Below are 18,787 nucleotides of genomic sequence, written 5' to 3' on the forward strand. Positions count from 1 at the left end.
TGTCGTTTTCTTTTTCAGTCCACATTTCGAAAGCTTTATTCCTCCATAACCACACATTACAACAAGGTCATTGCAACCGCGCACTGCACGGACGCTTCACCAACTTTCCCTGCACAGCGCACCGAGCTTCCGTTCCAATAGGATGACACTGCATTTTTAAAAAAATTACATTTACGTTGGTCACTGAGTAATGCCACATACTCACACACACACACACACACTAGCATGGTTTGTCTTTTTGAGTTTGTTTATTAATATCCAGGACCGTGCTAGCAATATTTCTAAGCGTCATGAAAGGAGATTAGACAGCTGCTCTTGCACTCTTTAAAAAAATGCAGTTTAAAACAGAAAGGATTTTGCCCACGCGAGTTTGATACATACATACAATACAATATATATATAAAATCATGCACGTTGCAACACTGCGGGTTCTGCGCAGGCGTAGTATGTCGCCGCGTTCTACACGCCTGAAACTTACAAGCTGTTGGAAGTATTCAATTTTGTAACTTACGAGTCTCCCAGCCAATCGTGGAATTTTATCTTTCCCTCAGTTGTGTCAGCTTCAAAATTTGGGAACGTGTCGCCGAGATTGATTCCCATTGCTGTTTATTTGATTATTTTTAACAGAGTAAAAATCAGTACCAGCAATGGACAGAGAGAAACTGCACGTAAAAGGGGGGCGGAGAATGAGGAAGTGCGCACCAATAGGCCAAGTGAGAACACGCGAGGATACCTAATCGCAAAATAACAACAGAGAATGCTGGAAAAACTCAGCAGGTCAGGCAACATCCGTGGAGAGAAATTTGAGTTGACGTTTCGGGTTGAAACCCTTCTTCAAAACGGGAAAGAAAATAAAAAGATCGAAGGCAAAGCTGCGATCGAACAAAAGAAGAAAAGGAGACAATAAAAGGTATTAGAAGCCAGATGAGATGGTAATGGGCCCATGGAGACAAAAGGCAGCTGAGATTAGGTGTGAAGTGTACTGGCAGGATAAGGACAGCTGCCAGGTGAGAGAGAGAAACAAAAGGAAAGGAGGGGGGGGGTGGGGAAAGAAGGACCCAAAACAAAGGGGTGGAAAAAATTAAAAGCAAAAAAAGTAAGAGGCCGAGGTTATGACCTGAAATTATTGAACTCGACATTGAGTCCGGAAGGCTGCAAAGTGCCTAATCGGAAGATGATTTGCTCTTCCTCGAGTTTACGTTGAGCTTCCGTGGAACAATACAAGAGGCCAAGGATGGTGAGGTCCGAGTGGGAATGGAGCGGTGAATTAAAATGACAGGTGACCGGAAGCTCGGGGTCACCCTTACGGACTGAACGGAGATGTTCCGCAAAGCGGTCACCCAATCTGCGTTTAGTCTCCCCAATGTAGAGGAGACTGCATCGTGAGCAGCGAATACAGTATACTAGATTGCAAGAAGTACAAGTAAATCGCTGTTACACCTGGAAGGGGTGTTTGGGGCCCTGGACAGTGGGAAGGGGGGAGGTATAGGGGCAGGTGTTACATCTCCTGAGCTTCCGGTCACCTGTCATTTTAATTCACCGCTCCATTCCCACTCGGACCTCACCATCCTTGGCCTCTTGTATTGTTCCACGGAAGCTCAACGTAAACTCGAGGAACAGCAAATCATCTACCGATTAGGCACTTTGCAGCCTTCCGGACTCAATATCGAGTTCAATCATTTCAGATCATAACCTCGGCCTCTATTACTTTTTTCCTTTTAATTTTTTCCACCCCTTTGTTTTGAGTCCTCCTTTCCCCCCCCCCCCCTCCTTTCCTTTTGTTTCTCTCTCTCACCTGGCAGCTGTCCTTATCCTGCCAGTACACTTCACACCTAATCTCAGCTGCCTTTTGTCTCCATGGGCCCATTACCATCTCATCTGGCTTCTAATACCTTTTATTGTCTCCTTTTCTTCTTTTGTTCGATCGCAGCTTTGCCTTCGATCTTTTTATTTTCTTTCCAGTTTTGAAAAAGGGTTTCAACCCGAAACGTCAACTCAAATTTCTCTCCACGGATGTTGCCTGACCTGCTGAGTTTTTCCAGCATCCTCTGTTGTTATTTTGGATTTCCAGCATCTGCAGTATTTTGCTATCGATACCTAATTGCAGTTTGACGTTCACTGTAAAACCCTAGCAATTACTGATCTAGGCAAAATAGTAGGTTATCGATGTAAAATATGTCACCAACCTAGATTGGCAAGAGACATGAATGAAAGTTATCCAGGGCTTTGCAATATTATTAAAGCCTTTCCACCATCTACAAGGCACAAGTAAGGAGTGTGATGGAATACTCTCCACTTGCCTGGATGAGTGCAGCTCCAACAACACTCAAGAAACTCGACACCATCCAGGACAAAGCAGCCCGCTTGATTGGCACCCCATCCACCACCTTAAACATTCACTCCCTCCACCACCGGCGTACCGTGGCTGCAGTGTGTACCATCTACAAGATGCACTGCAGCAACTCGCCAAGTCTTCTTCGGCAGCACATCCCAAACCCCAGACCTCAACCACCTAGAAGGACAAGGGCAGCAGGCACATGGGAACACCACCAACTCCAAGTTCCCCTCCAAGTCACACATCATCCTGACTTAGAAGTATATCGCTGTTCCTTCATCGTCGCTGGGTCAAAATTCTGGAATTCCCTATCTAACAGCACTGTGGGAGTACCTTCACCACATGGACTGCAGCAGTTCAAGAAGGCGGCTCACCACCACCTTCTCAAGGGCAATTAGGGATGGGCAATAAATGCTGCCCTTGCCAGCGACGCCCAGAGCCCATAAGTGAATTTAAAAAAATGTCAAGTTGACTGGAAGAGAGCCTGGCCGGCTGTTTGAAAGAGCAATCCAATTCCACACTCCCCATTTTTTCCCCATATCCCTGCAATTTCTTCTCCTTCTAGTATTTATCCAATTCCCTTTTGAAGGTGGCGATTGAATCTGTATCCACCCCCTATCAGGCAGTGCATTCCAAATCCTAACCATTCGTTGCGTAAAAAGAGTTTTCCTTGTGTCGCCTCTGGTTCTTTTGCCAATCACCTTAAATCTGTGCCCTCTGGTTATCGACCCTACCACCATTGAAAACAGCTTCTCTTTATTTACTTTATCTAAACCCTTCATAAGAACATAATAACATAAGAAATAGGAGCAGGAGTCGGCCATAAAGCCCCTCGAGCCCGCCATTCAATAAGATCATGGCTGATCTTCGACCTCAACTCCACTTTCCCGATTTATTCCCATATCCCTTGATTCCCTTAGTGTCCAAAAATCTATCGATCACAGCCTTGAATATACTCAATGACTCAGCATCCATAGCCCTCTGGGGTAGAGAATTCCAAAGATTCACAACCTTCCGAGTGAAGAAATTCCTCCTCATCTCAGTCTTAAATGGCCGACCCCTTATCCTGAGACTATAGCCCCTAGTTTTAGAATCTCCAGCCAGGGGAAACAACCTCTCAGCATCTACCCTGTCAAAACTGTAGTGTATGTGCTTTAAGTCAGAACTACTTTTTACAGCTCCTGTATACTGTAGTACCGGCAGTGACCACACCGGTATATAAGCTGTGCGCATGCCTCTGTATCCCAGTCTAGAGATTACCCTCCTCCAGTAAAGACCTGTTATTTGTTTATGTACAGCATCCGTGTAATTATTTATCCACTGAACCACGGATCTAACAGTGGCGACGAGTGTTGATGCGAATCTACCTGCAACATCAAAAAAAAAGAAATAGTTGAGTCCAAGAACACGGGCGTCGACCGCGAGCAACCGCCCAGCCGTCAGGCAGAGATCCAACTTCGCTGGGGAGGCTGTGGAGAGCCGGGCTTGGTTCCCCAGCCACAACGAGCAGTAAGAGACTGACGACAGGTCCAGAGCAGACCCTTCCCGAGCAGCGGCGGCTGGAGCCGACCGACGACAGAGAGAGAGAGCCGGGCAGCGTCGATGGGGTAAGAAAGAGGGTGAAGAGAGCAGGGCGCAGCCGGGGGTTGATCACCGAGCGGCGTCGAGGAAAAATACTGCAAACCGGAGAGAGAGAGGGTAAGAAACAGCCGGGTTCTAGACTGAGCGGCGTCGACAAATATCAAGAGAAGAACGCGCAGCGCACAGCCAGGGATCACGGGCTGATCAGGGTCCGTGGGGCGAAGCAAGGGGAGACGCCATTGAGCCACGGAGAAGCAGGGAGAGCACGGGAGACGCCATTGAGCCACGGAGAAGCAGGGGGAGCGCGGGAGGCGCCATTGAGCCACGGAGAAGAAGGAAGAGCGCGGGAGACGCCATTTTGCGAAGCCGCAGTGGAGAAGACGGGCGAGCGCGGGAAGGAAGGAAAGCGCGGGAGACGCCATTTTCTGCCAGCAGAGAAGAAGGGGAAGCGCGGGAGGCGCCAGTGGTGATAGTTAACGCACAACCAAGGATGCCGAAGAGTGGCGGTATCTCTATGTTCGACAATGAAGTCGAAGATTGGGCGACATGTGGAACATATTGAGGTGTACTGCAGGGCGAATGAAGTGCCAGATGCTAATAAAGCACTGGTTCTGTTAAATTCCATGGGTGCAAAAACTTATGGGTTACTGCAAAATCTAATAACCCCAGAGAAGCTGGTAAACAAGAATTTTGAAAGCATAGTAGAAATCCTACAGGACCACTTAAACCCCACACTGCTGCTGATAGCAGAACGATTTAAGTTCCATAAAAGGAACCAACACAAAGATGAAAGCAATGCTGAGTACCTAACGGAACTGCGCAAGCTATCAAAATACTGCCAGTTTGGAGCGGAACTAGCAGACACGTTAAGGGACAAGTTTGTGTGTGGGCTACAAAGTAAAGGAACCCAGAAACGGCTTCTATCAGAAAAGGACCTTACGCTGGACAAAGCTTTCAGTATGGCAGTGTCACACGAAGCAGCCGCAAGGGGCGCTGCAGAGATACAATGGAGACCGCAAGAATATGGCACCAACGAAATGGCCTATGGAACAGGGAGGTGCTATCGCTGCGGCAGAACAACACATGACCAGAAAGATTGTTGGTTCAAGGACCAAGTGTGCAGACAGTGTGGGAAAGCAGGACACATAGCAAGAGTCTGCAGGTCTGGGAAGAAAACCAACAGTAAGAAATCTCCACAGGAGAAATACAAAAAGGTACACCAGGTGATGGACAGTGGTTCAGACGAACAGAAAAGTGACACAGACTCCGGAAGCAAGGAGCTGGTTTGTCTGAAACTACATAATGTAACCGAAATGGAGGATCACCAGACTATCTGGGTTACACTCAAGATAGACGGAGTCCAAGTGGAAATGGAATTGGACACAGAGTCAGCTCTAACAGTCATAAATCAAAGAGACTACAAGCGGCTATTTTCACACATACCCTTGAAAGCTACAGAGATTGTCTTGAAGACGTACACGGGGCAAAAAGTCTACCCCAAAGGAAAAATAAGGGTGAAAGTGACATATAAAGGTCAGGAAATACCTAAAATGGATATATATGTATTGCCAAATGGAGGACCACCACTGCTAGGACATGAATGGATCCAGAAGATACATTTAGATTGGCATTCCATACAGGCACTGAAGGTGGAGGCCAAAAAGGGTGACGACGTCACACCTGGACGACTGTCAAAAATGCTAACTGATGCAAAAGAAGTGTTCCAGGAGGGACTAGGAACACTAAAAGGAATAACAGCAACAATTAAAATAGAGGATAATGCAAGCCCAAAGTTTCTGAAGGCCAGACCAGTGCCTTATGCGATCAGACCAGCGGTTGAAGCAGAGCTGGAAGGGTTGGAACGTTCAGGAATACTGTCCAAAGTGGACTGGAGCGAGTGGGCTACACCCATCGTTCCTGTAATGAAGAGGTCGTTGAGTAATACGCCTGGGGAACCAAAGAAGGTCCGCATTTGTGGGGATTTTAAGGTGATAGTGAACCCAGTCCTTCACACGGTGCAATATCCGCTTCCACGAATTGAGGATATTTTCACCTCGCTATCTGGTGGTAAACGCTTCACAAAAATTGATCTAGCCCAGGCGTACTTGCAAATGGAGGTAGAAGAAGCTTCGAAACATTACCTTACGATCAACACCCATAAAGGTCTCTATCAATACAACCGGCTGGTGTTTGGAGTAGCCTCGGCTCCGGCTATCTGGCAAAGGGTGATGGATCAGGTCCTGCAAGGGATTCCAGGGACCCAGTGTTATTTGGACGACATCTTGGTCACGGGCGAAAATGAAGGTGATCACCTCGCTAACCTAGAGAAGGTGCTCGCCAGATTAAAGTAATATGGGCTACGAGCTAATCGCCACAAGTGCGAGTTTTTCCAGAAACAGATCTCGTATTGCAGCCATGTCATCGATGAAGAGGGGTTACATAAGTCCCCTGACAAGATAGAGGCAGTAGTCAAGGCTCCAGCACCGGAAAATGTGTCACAACTGAGGTCGTTCCTCGGGCTGGTAAACTATTACCACAAGTTCTTACCAAATTTGTCTACGGTATTACACCCGCTGAACACCCTACTGCAAACAGGGGTACCATGGAAGTGGGATGACGAACGTAGACAAGCTTTCCAGAAGTGTAAAGAATTGATCACATCAAAAGAGGTGTTGGCCCATTTCAACCCAGCACTACCAATTCGTTTGGCATGTGATGCTTCACTCTATGGCATTGGAGCGGTGCTGTCGCACAAATTCCCAGACGGGTTGGAGAGGCCAGTAGCCTTTGCGTCTCGGTCACTAACCTCAGCCAAGCGCCACTACGCCCAGATTGACAGGGAGGCCCTCAGCCTAGTATGGGGAGTAAAAAAATTCAACCACTATCTGCATGGACAGAAGTTCACCTTGCTGACTGACCACCAACCACTTGTCTCCATCTTTAATCCTAAGAAGGGCGAGCCGGTAATGACTGCACAGCAGTTACAAAGATGGTCCCTGTTTCTAGGGGCGAATCAATATGAAATAGAATATAAAGGCACAAGACAGCATGGGAACGCTGATGGGCTATCGCGCCGGCCACTGCCTACTGTGGAGGAAGCACCAGCAGTGGACCCTATCGAGATATTTTATTCATCGATAATTGAACGATTGCCAGTAACAAAAGCGGATATAGAGAAGGAGACCCGCAATGAACCGACGCTGTCACGGGTATATGAATTGATGGTGAGGGGATGGCCAGCACATGGCGACTCACTGTTGTCAGCATTCTGATCCAGAAGAGAACAGCTGTCAGTATGCCAGGGGACAGTGATGTGTGGATCCAAAGTGGTGATTCCACCCAATTTAAGGGAGAGAGTGCTAAATGAGCTACATGAAGGTCATCTGGAGGGAGGGAAAATGAAAAGCCTAGCTAGGGCTTATGTGTGGTGGCCGGGAATCGATCAACAAATCGAAGACCTAACTAAGAGCTGCTTCGGATGCCAGAAGGTCCAAAATGCACCACCACATGCCCCTCTACACCCATGGGAGTGGCCCTCCTCTCCATGGCAACGGGTGCACATTAACTTCGCTGGTCCATTCATGGACTCAATGTTCTTAATAGCAGTGGATGCTCATTGAAAATGGCCTGAGGTGATAAAGATGTCTTCAGCAACTACAGAGAAAACGATTGCAGTCCTACGGACCATATTTGCCAGAAACGGGTTGCCAGAGCAGATCTGCTCTGATAATGGACCACAGTTTGTGTCCGACGAGTTCCAAAAGTTCATGCAAAGGAATGGGGTAAGGCATTACACATCCGCCCCGTATCATCCAGCCACCAATGGATTGGCTGAGAGGTTCGTACAAACCTTTAAGAAGGCGATAAAGGCCATGTGCGATGAGGAAATTCCACTACAGCATAAGATGGACAATTTCTTATTAGGCTACCGAAACACGACACATGCAGTTACCAACCAGACCCCAGCTATGATGTTCTTTAACCGAAGGTTGAGATCTCGTCTGGACTTGCTCAGACCAAATGTGCGAAGAAATGTTGAGGACAAACAATTCCAGCACATCAACGAGAAGCCGACAAGGAGCTTCAATGTAGGGCAACCAGTCTTGGCCCGGGACTATCGATGAGTGCGGATATCGGAAGCGGGTGGAGGCAGAGCAGCGCGGCAGAGCGACTACAAGAGGCCCCAGAGGCTCAGGTAGGCCTCAGTGTGGCATCGGCAGCGTCTGGAGGCGGAGCGGAGCGGCAGAGCGACTACAAGAGGCCCCAGAGGCTCAGGTAGGCCTCAGTGCGGCATTGGCAGCGGCTGGAGGTGGAGCGGCAGAGCGACTACAAGAGGCCCCAGAGGCTCAGGTAGGCCTCACCAATCTCCAATCTCAGGCAAGGAGAGAGGTAAAAAGTATTCAAGGTGTGGCGTCACCACAAAACAGGTAGGTGATTGGTTGGAGTATTTCTCTCGTTTTAAAACTTTAAGTCTGTGGTTTATAGTTTTTAAGGTTGCTGTGGTGTACCAAGGCCTTTCTGGTGCAGAGTGACTGTTGGTAAACCATTTAACTGGTGTAACTAGAGGGATTGATTTAATTTAAATCCAATTAATTAAAGGGGATACTAGCATCTAAAATCGGGCAGAGGGTGTCCATAACTAACAATAAAACATTTAATTAATTAAATAGAATGGAGCAGGTGATGTGTTACTGTTGCGAGATGTGGGAGCCGGTGAACCCCAATGAGGCTCACGGTGATTACGTCTGTGACAAGTGTCTGCTGCTACAGGAACTCCAGCTCTGTGTTGATGAGCTGGAGTCTGAGCTTCAGACACTGCGACACATCAGGGAGGGGGAGAAGTACCTGGACTCTGTGTATCAGGAGGTGGTCACACCTATGAAGTTAAGTAATTCAGATGTAGCCCATGGTCAGGGACAGGACGGTGTGACTACGAGTGAGGCAGGTACGGGGATCCAGGAGGTAGAGCTGGAGGAGCCGCAGCCCTTGCTCTTGACCAACAGGTTCGAGGTTCTTACTCCCTGTGGGGACAGGAGCAGGGACTGCAGGGAGGATGAGCAACCTGGCCACAGCACCGTGGAATGGGGGGCCATTCAAGAGGGGGGAGTAAATAGAAATGTTGTAGTGGTAGGGGATAGTATTATTAGGGGGATAGATAGAGTTCTCTGCAGCCGAGAGTGAGAGTCCCGAAGGCTGTGTTGCCTACCCGGTGCCAGGGTTAAGGACATCTCCTCTGGGCTGGAAAGAAACTTGCAGTGGGAGGGGGTGGATCCAGTTGTCATGGTCCATGTTGGTACAAACGACGTAGATAGGACTAGGAAGCCGGTTCTGTTAAAGGAGTATGAGCAGCTAGGGGTCAAATTAAAAAACAGAACCTCAAGGGTAATAATCTCTACCTGAGCCACGAGCGAATTTGGCTAGGACAAATAAAATTAGAGAGTTAAATGCGTGGCTCAAAGACTGGTGTGGGAGAAATGGGTTTTGCTTCCTGGGACACTGGCACCAGTACTGGGGCAGGAGGGAGCTGTTCCGTTGGGACGGGCTTCACTTGGCCAGTGCTGGGACTAGAGTCCTGGCGGATCATATAACTAGGGCTGTAGAGAGGGCTTTAAACTAACTAGTGGGGGGAGCTTCCTAGAGAGCAAATAATAAAAATGACAACAGAGAAGGTCATAGACTTAGGTAGCAGTGGGGAAATTAAAAACCAGAGTGTGTCAGGAAGGGGCAGAAGGTATGGAGTAAAAGGTAAAGTAATAAAAAGGGCAAAAGCAGGAACTAAGTGTCACAAAACATATTTGAAAGTTCTCTATCTGAATGCACATAGCATTCGTAACAAAATAGACGAGTTAATGGCACAAATAACTACATATGGGTATGATCTTGTGGCCATTACAGAAACATGGCTGCAGGGTGACAATGCCTGGGAATTAAACATACCAGGTTATTTAATGATCAGGAAGGACAGGCAGGAAGGAAGGGGAGGTGGGGTGGCTATGTTAATAAAGGAAGGGATCACTGTAATACAGAGAAATGATATTGGGTCAAAAGATCAGGATAATGAAACAGTTTGGGTGGAGGTAAGGAATAATAAGGGGAAAAAAACACTAGTGGGCGTAGTTTATAGGCCTCCGAACAGTTGCAACTCTGTTGGACGGAGTATCAATCAGGAAATAGTTGAGGCTTGTAATAAGGGAGCATCTATAATTATGGGGGATTTTAACTATCATATTAATTGGACAAATCAAATTGGGCAGGGCTGCCTTGAGGATGAGTTCATTGAGTGTATTAGGGATGGGTTTCTTGAGCAGTATGTAACTGAACCGACCAGGGGGCAAGCAACCTTAGATCTGGTCCTGTGTAACGAGACAGGATTAATTAAAAATGTCCTAGTAAAGGATCCCCTTGGAATGAGTGACCATAACATGGTTGAATTCCATATTCAATTAGAGGGTGAGAAGGTTGGATTTCAAACAAGCGTGCTAAGCTTGAATAAAGGAGACTATGAAGGTATGAGAGCGGAATTGAGTAGAGTGGATTGGGAAAATAGATTAAAGGGTAAGACGATACATGATCAGTGGTGTACATTTAAGGAGTTATTTTACAACTTCCAAAAAATATATATTCCACTGAGAAGAAAAGGGTGTAAAAGAAAAGACAGTCATCCGTGGCTAAGTAAAGAAATTAAGGATAGTATTCGACTAAAAACAAGGGCATATAAGGTAGCCAAATCTAGTGGGAGGATAGAGGATTGGGAAAACTTTAAAAGACAGCAAAAAGTAACAAAAAGATTGATTAAGAAAGGGAAGATAGATTATGAAAGTAAATTAGCAAAAAATATAAAAATAGATAGTAAGAGTTTTTATAGTTATATAAAAAGAAAAAGGGTGGCTAAAGTAAATGTTGGTCCCTTAGAGGATGAGACCGGGAAATTAATGGTGGGAAATATGGAGATGGCAAAAACACTGAATGAATATTTTGTATCAGTCTTTACAGTAGAAGACACTAAGAATATCCCAACACTGGACAAACAGGGGGCTATAGGGGGGAGGAGCTAAACACGATCAAAATCACTAAGGAAGTGGTACTCGGTAAAATAATGGGACTCAAGGCAGATAAATCACCTGGACCTGATGGCTTACATCCTAGGGTCTTGAGGGAAGTGGCGGTAGGGATTGTGGATGCATTGGTAATAATTTTCCAAAACTCCCTGGAATCAGCAAAGGTCCCGCCAGACTGGAAAACTGCTAATGTAATGCCCTTATTTAAAAAGGGCAGTAGACAGAAGGCTGGAAACTATAGACCGGTTAGCCTAACATCTGTGGTAGGTAAAATATTGGAGTCCATTATTAAGGAGACAGTAACAGGACATTTGGATAATCATAATTTAATAGGACAAAGTCAGCATGGTTTTATGAAGGGGAAGTCATGTTTGACAAATTTGCTGGAGTTCTTTGAGGAAGTAACATATAGGGTGGATAAAGGGGAACCAGTGGACGTAGTGTATTTAGACTTCCAAAAGGCATTTGACAAGGTGCCACACCAAAGATTATTGCTTAAGATAAAAAATCACGGGATTGGGGGTAATATTCTGGCATGGATAGAGGATTGGCTATCTAACAGAAAGCAGAGAGCTGGGATAAATGCTTCATTCTTGGACTGGCAATCAGTAACTAGTGGTGTTCCACAGGGGTCAGTGCTGGGTCCCCAACTCTTTACAATCTATATTAACGATTTGGAGGAGGGGACTGAGTGTAACATATCAATGTTTGCAGATGATACTAAGATGGGAGGGAAAGTAGTGAGTGAGGAGGACATAAAAATACTGCAAGGGGACATAGACAGGCTAAGTAAGTGGGCAGAAATTTGGCAGATGGAATACAATACTGGAAAGTGTGAGGTTATGCACTTTGGCAGGAAAAATCGTAGAGCAAGTTATTATCTTAATGGCAAGAAACTGGAAAGTACTGAAGTACAAAGGGATCTGGGGGTCCTGGTGCACGAAACTCAAAAGGTTAGTATGCAGGTGCAGCAAGTGATTCAGAAGGCCAATGGAATGTTGGCTTTCATTGCTAGGGGGATAGAATATAAAAATAGGGAGGTGTTGCTTCAGTTGTACAAGGTATTGGTGAGACCGCACCTGGAATACTGCATACAGTTTTGGTGTCCATACTTAAGAAAAGACATACTTGCTCTCGAGTCAGTACAAAGAAGGTTCACTCGGTTAATCCCGGGGATGAGGGGATGGACATATGAGGAGAGGTTGAGTAGATTGGGACTCTACTCATTGGAGTTCAGAAGAATGAGAGGCGATCTTATTGAAACATATAAGATTGTGAAGGGGTTGGATCGGGTGGATGCGGGGAGGATGTTCCCGATGATGGGTGAAACTAGAGCTAGGGGGCATAGTCTTAGAATAAGGGGCTGCTCTTTCAAAACTGAGATGAGGAGGAACTACTTCACTCAGAGGGTGGTAGGTCCATGGAATATGCTGCCCCAAAAAGCTGTAGAAGCTACATCATTACATAAATTTAAAACAGAAATAGACAGTTTCCTAGAAGAAAAGGGAATAAAGGGTTATGGGGAACGGGCAGGAATTTGGACATGAGTCTAGGTTCGGTTCGGTCATGGCCCTGTGGGTAGCGGAGCGGGCCCAGGGGCCATGTAGCCTGATCCTGCTCCTATTTCGTGTGTCTAATTCTGTTAGATTCAGGAGATGGTTCAGTGATAGTAGATTGGCGGTTAGGATCAGATCAGCCATGATCTTATTGAATGGCGGAGCAGGCTCGAGGGGCCGATTGGCCTACTCCTGCTCCTATTTCTTATGTTCTTATGTTCTTATGAACAGAGAAGTGGCAACCCGGAACGATATGTACAAGGCAGGGGCCATTAATGTACACAGTGGATGTCGGGAAGAACATTGTGAGACGCCACGTCGATCAGATCTTAGCATCACAGGAATACGTCAACCCCATGTCTCGAGTACCTGGGGATGAACCCGACATACCGGTAGTATCTACTTCAGACCCAGTAGCAGTGGAACCCGATGAACTACCCGATGAAAGGGGGTCAGAATCGCCTCTGCACCAAGAACAAGAACCTCCGGAAAGGCGCTATCCCGAAAGGGTCAGGAAGCCGCCCCAAAGACTGAATCTGTAAATGGACTTTTGTTATTGAATGTACATGTAAAAATGTAATTGTTATTTGAATATTAAGGGGGTATTATTAATCTAAAAAGGGAGGAATTGTAGTGTATGTGCTTTAAGTCAGAACTACTTTTTACAGCTCCTGTATACTGTAGTACCAGCAGTGACCACACCGGTATATAAGCTGTGCGCATGCCTCTGTACCCCAGTCTAGAGATTACCCTCCTCCAGTAAAGACCTGTTATTTGTTTATGTACAGCATCCGTGTAATTATTTATCCACTGAACCACGGATCTAACAAAGCCCTCTAAGAATTTTATACGTTTCAATGAGATCACCTCTCATTCTTCTAGACTCAGAGAATATAAGTCCATTCTACTCAATTTATTCTCATGGGACAACCCTCTCATCCCAGGAATCAATCTAGTGAACCTTTGTTGCACCCCCTCTAAGGCAAGTATATCCTTCCTTAGGTAAGGAGACCAAAACTGTACAAAGTACTCCTGGTGTGGTCTCACCAAAGCCCTATATAATTGCAGCAAGACTTCCTTACTTTTATACTGCAACCTCCTTGCACTAAAGGCTAACATGCCATTTGCCTTCCTAATTGCTTGCTGTACCTGCATGTTAACTTTCTGTGATTCATGTACCAGGACACCCAAATCCCTCTGAATCCCAACATTTACTAGAGTCTCACCTTTTAAAAAAAATTCTACTTTTCCATTCACCAAAGTGGATAATTTCACACTTCCCCACATTATATTCCATCTGCCCCCTTCTTGCCCAATCACTTAACCGGTCTATATCCCTTTGCAGCCTCTTTACGTCCTCCTCACAGCTTACTTTACAACCTAGGTTTGTATCGTCAGCAAACTTGGATATATTATACTCGGTCCCTTCATCTAAGTTGATGTAAGCTCCCAAAGTGCGGACCAAGTGATATACAAGGTCGATGTCACTGGCTTGTTGAAAGAAAGACAGACCCAATAATTGAAGTCAAAATGGTTTATTCAGGCCTGGGGAGATTTTTTCTTGTGTCCCTACACAAGGCTCAAACTCCAACGAACCTCTCGAAGTCCACACAGTTACACAAAAATTAAGGCCCTGCCCTAGGGGAGGGGATAAGCTTATCAGCATATACAGAGTTATAGCTAAATTGTAATTATAAAACCATGACAGTTCATCTTCTTGCCGGTCCCAATCCCACATTTCGTTATCAGTTGGTCCCGTCACGTCCTGTGACTATGGGCCTCATCTTAATTGCTTTACAACCATCTAATTGCCCGTAGCCAGGTGGTGTTGCTTGTTTTCCTTAAGATAGCAGTCCTTGTTATGGCGCGCAAAGTACAAACTTTTGGCCTTGTTCTCAGGTTACTTCTGCAAAGCAATCACATTCTCATCCGTCCTACCATACTTTGAAGAATGGAACCCTGTTGTAATTTATAATAAACGAATTCTTCGATATGTTATCTTGTACATGTGTTGCCTGCCTGGCTGACCAGACATCCTCCCTAATCTTCCTACGAGTTGCTCTGCAGTTGAATCTCTCAACAGTCACCTAATCATGTTTTAAAACGTAACTGGGTAGAATGCAATATACAGACTTCTATATCATTTAACTCAGAGGCCTAGAAATTGAGTGGGCTTAGCGCCCAATTAGAGGCGCTAGAGGGCCTTGCGCCGGAATTACAGCCGCTTTGGATATTGATTTGGGCCCTTCCATCGGCGTTAGCCGGTAGCGCTGCGCCGGCACCGATGACATCATCGGTGTGCGCAGCGTCCCGGTTGGCGTGATAACGTGGCCGGACGCCCAAATTGAGTTGCGGCCGCCTCGCCCGTGGCAGCCGCAACCAACAATTTTTCAGAAGTTTCTTACTGGACATAGCGCCGGCGCATTAAGGTGGCGCGGCGGCCGGCCGCTTCCCCGGCGGCCGCCTGCCCGCACCTCCCTCCCCGGACTCCTCCACCACCCCCCCGCGGCACAGATGTGTGTGGGCCGCGAGCCCGGCACTTCTCCGAGGTGCCGGGCTCATTTTTCGTGCGATTCCACCGGCCAGCGGCCGGCTGCAGGCAGCTCCTCCTTAACAGAAGGAGGAGGCCTGCAGTACCCTAGCCTGCCGCACCGCATCGGGTGCCGCAGCGGGGGATTAGCGCCGCAATCCTGCATTCAGCGCCCATTGCGAGGCGCTGACACCCTCCATTAGCGCCCGCAGCCGTCTGGGCGCGGCGCAGCTGAATTTTTGGCGGGCGCAGCGGCAATTAACGCTGGCGCTAAATTTCGGGCGCAAAAGCCCTGACGGAGGCAAACTCAATTTCTAGGCCAGAGTATGAATTAACCCATTCCCTCCACCTTGTACATTGGTGCTGCAATTAAATCCTGGAATTCTTGCCCTGTTATGCCCAATTTTTAATATCTTACTTCATAAGTCATTGATGTAGATTGTGAATAGCTGAGGCCCAAGCACTGATCCTTGTGGTACCCCGCTAGTTACACCCTGCCATCCTGAAAATGATCCGTTTATTCCTACTCTCTGTTTTCTGTCCGTTAACCAATCCTCAATCCATGCTAATATATTACCCCCAATCCCATGACCCCTAATCTTGTGTAACAACCTATTGTGTGACACCTTATCGAATGCTTTCTGAAAATCCAAATATACTGCATCCACTGGTTCTCCCTCGCTAGTTACACCCTCAAAAAATTCTAATAGATCTGTCAAACACGATTTCCCTTTCATAAAACCGTGTTGACTCCACCTAATCATATTGTGATTTTCCAAGTGCCCTGTTACCACATCCTTAATAATAGATTCTAGCATTTTTTCTGCTACAGATGTCAGGCTAACTGTCCTATAGTTCCCTGTTTTCTCTCCCTGCATTTTTGAACAGCGGAGTTACATTTCCTACCTTCTAATCCACGGGAACCGTTCTAGAATCTAGGGAATTTTGGAAGATCAAACCAATGCATCCACTATCTCTGCAGCCACCTCTTTTAAAACCCTAGGATGTAGGCCATCAGGATTTGTCGGCTTTTAGTCCCATTAATTTTTCCAGTATTTTTTCTTTACTTATATTAATTACTTTAATTTCCTCACTTTCATTAGACCCTCGGTTCCCTGCACTTTCTGATATGTTCTTTGTGTCTTCTTCTGTGAAGACAGACATAAAATATTTGTTTAATGTCTCTGCCATTTCTTTATTCCCCATTATAATTTCTCCTGTCTCTGCCTCTAAGGGACCCACGCTTACTTTTGCTAATCTCTTCCTTTTTACATACTTGTAAAAGCTCTTACAATCTGTTTTTATATTTCTTGCTAGTTTACTCATATTATATTTTCTCCCTCTTTATCACTTTCTTGGTCATCCTTTGCTGATTTTTAAAACCCTCCCAATCCTCAGGCTTACTACTCTTTTTGGCAACATTGTAAGCCTATTTTAATCTAATACTATCCTTAACTTCTCGAGTTAGCCACTGTTGTACCACTTTTCCAGTGGAGTTTTTATTCCTCAGGGAATGTACATTCGTTGAGAATTTTAATTTATTTCTTTAACTGTTTGCCATTGCTTATCTACTGTAATATCTTTTAATCTAATTTTCCAATCTACCTCAGCCAATTCGCCTCTCATACCTCTGTAATTGGCTTTGTTTAAATTTAAGATCCTAGTTTTGGACTTAAACACATCACTCTCAAACTTAATATAAAATTCTATCATATTATAATCACTCTTCCCCAGAGGATCCTTTACTATAAGATTACTAATTAACCCTGTCTCAATACACAATACTAGATCTAATATAGCCTGTTCCCTAGTTGGTTCCTCAACATATGGTTCTAGAAAACTCTTTTGAATGCATTCCATGAATTTGTCCTTCAAGCTACTTTTGCCAATTTAGCTTGCACAGTCTGTACGAAAATTAAAGTCCCCAAGGATTATTGCTTTACCCTTGTTACATGCACCTCTAATTTTCTGATTTTCATGATTTTAAACATCTCTATCATATCACCTCTGCCCTAAGGAGAACAACCCCAGCTTTTCCAGTCTATCCACATCCCTGGAACCATTCTAGTAAATCTCTTCAGTATCCTCTCCAAAGCCCTCACGTTCTTCCTAAAGTGTGGTGCCCAGAATTGGACACAATACTCCAGCTGGGGCCGAACTAGTGTTTTATACAGGCTTAGCATAACTTCCTGGCTTTTGTACTCTATGCTTCTAATTATAAAGCCATATAACCCCATATGCTTTACTAACTGCTTTGTTAACCTGTCCTGCCACCTTCAAAGATTTGTGCACAAACACCCCCAGGTCTCTCTGTTCTTGCAGCCCCTTTAAAATTGTACAATGGTCTCATGGAATTTCCCACCACCCAACCACCTGCAAAACTTAACAAGCCCATCCCACTCATGCCCACTGCCAGCATAGGTATGCAAAGCCATGATTTTGCTCTTATTGCAATTTTGGTGCTGATAATCTACGCATAGTTACAATTACTTGTTTTCAGGTTACGGTCAAATCCCTTCAGATATATCACAGTATTTGATTAGCTTTGCAGGGTAGCAGTGAGGATGTGACCTTTCATTTCCCCTGATCCCCATCCTGGGCGTAGATCGATCTGATGCCCTCCATGCATAAATAGCTTTCTAGCATTTACTGTCAAGGCTCACACATGAAGAATACGAGTGAGTTACTGAAGGATGGCTGGCACCTTCGTTCAGCAATTGGCAGTACCTTCAGGAGATAGTAATGGGATGAATAAAGCATAGTGAATGGGCCAGGAGTGAGTTATTCACTGTATTCGAGGATTTCAGATAGCTGATACAGGGCAAGGTGCTCTGTGTAATTTCTGTCCGGTGAGATCCACAGTCAGTGTTGTTACTGGGTTTATTTAGCACATCAGTATCAAAACACAATGGGAAAAATTGCACCCAACCCAATGCACTTTAATGCGTGATACTCTAAACTCATCCCCTCAAATTGCTCCCACCACCAGATCTGCTCCCTCTAGTTATAGTGACTGGCCTGTGCACCCTAATGTTATACAGTGACAGACTTGCCCCACTCCAGAACCTTGAGCTCACAATCCAGACTGACTCCAGTGCAATACTGAGGGAGTGCTACACTGTCAGAGGTACTGTCTTTCAGATGAGCCAGTGAACAAAGGCCCCACCTGGCCTTTCAGATGAATGTAAACAATCCCGTGCCATTATTCAAAGAAGAGCAGGGGAGCTCTCCTGGCCAACATTTATATTGCATCCAACACCATTAAAACAGATTATCTGGTCATCTATCTCATTGCTGCTTGTGGGACTTTTGTGTCCCAAAGGCACTTCAAAGGATTGTTATAAAACAAAATTTGACACAGTGAGTACACACAGCGAGTACACTTCAAAAAGTACTTTTTTGGTTGTGAAGCGCTTTGGGACATCTTGATGACATGAAAGGCATTACATAAATACAAGTTATTTTTTTAATAAGAGTTTCACACTGGCAGGATACTTTCCGAATGGCCAATAATCTCATCTAAACCCTCTTCCATCTTTTTCAGAAGATTGGTTAGTGTGGCAGCCCAAACCGTGTGCCAATGTAGGAGTCTGCTCCAGTGGGTGGTGTCTGTCTCCAGGAGTGTCTACCATCACCCCCTCTCTCTCTCTCTATCTGTAGGAGTCTGTCTCCAGGAGTGCCTGCCACCACCACCACCCTCTCTCTCCCTATCTGCAGTGGATGGTGT

General features: G+C 45.7%; 1 protein-coding gene across 1 annotated transcript in view; it reads right to left on the minus strand.

Moving 5' to 3' along the window:
* Window positions 1–691, minus strand: part of prdx6 (peroxiredoxin 6) — a 36,620-nt gene extending 35,929 nt beyond the window's left edge. The window contains exon 1 of the mRNA XM_085982343.1: window positions 512–691. Coding sequence (XP_085838469.1) covers window positions 512–600 — 89 coding nt within the window. The 5' untranslated portion in view covers window positions 601–691. The remainder of the gene's footprint in view (window positions 1–511) is intronic.
* Between the last annotated feature and the right edge of the window lie 18,096 nt (window positions 692–18,787).

Source organism: Somniosus microcephalus, chromosome 3 (assembly GCF_052327205.1).
Source record: "Somniosus microcephalus isolate GS21.2 chromosome 3, FLI_Smic_1.0, whole genome shotgun sequence".
NCBI classification, from domain to species: domain Eukaryota; kingdom Metazoa; phylum Chordata; class Chondrichthyes; order Squaliformes; family Somniosidae; genus Somniosus; species Somniosus microcephalus.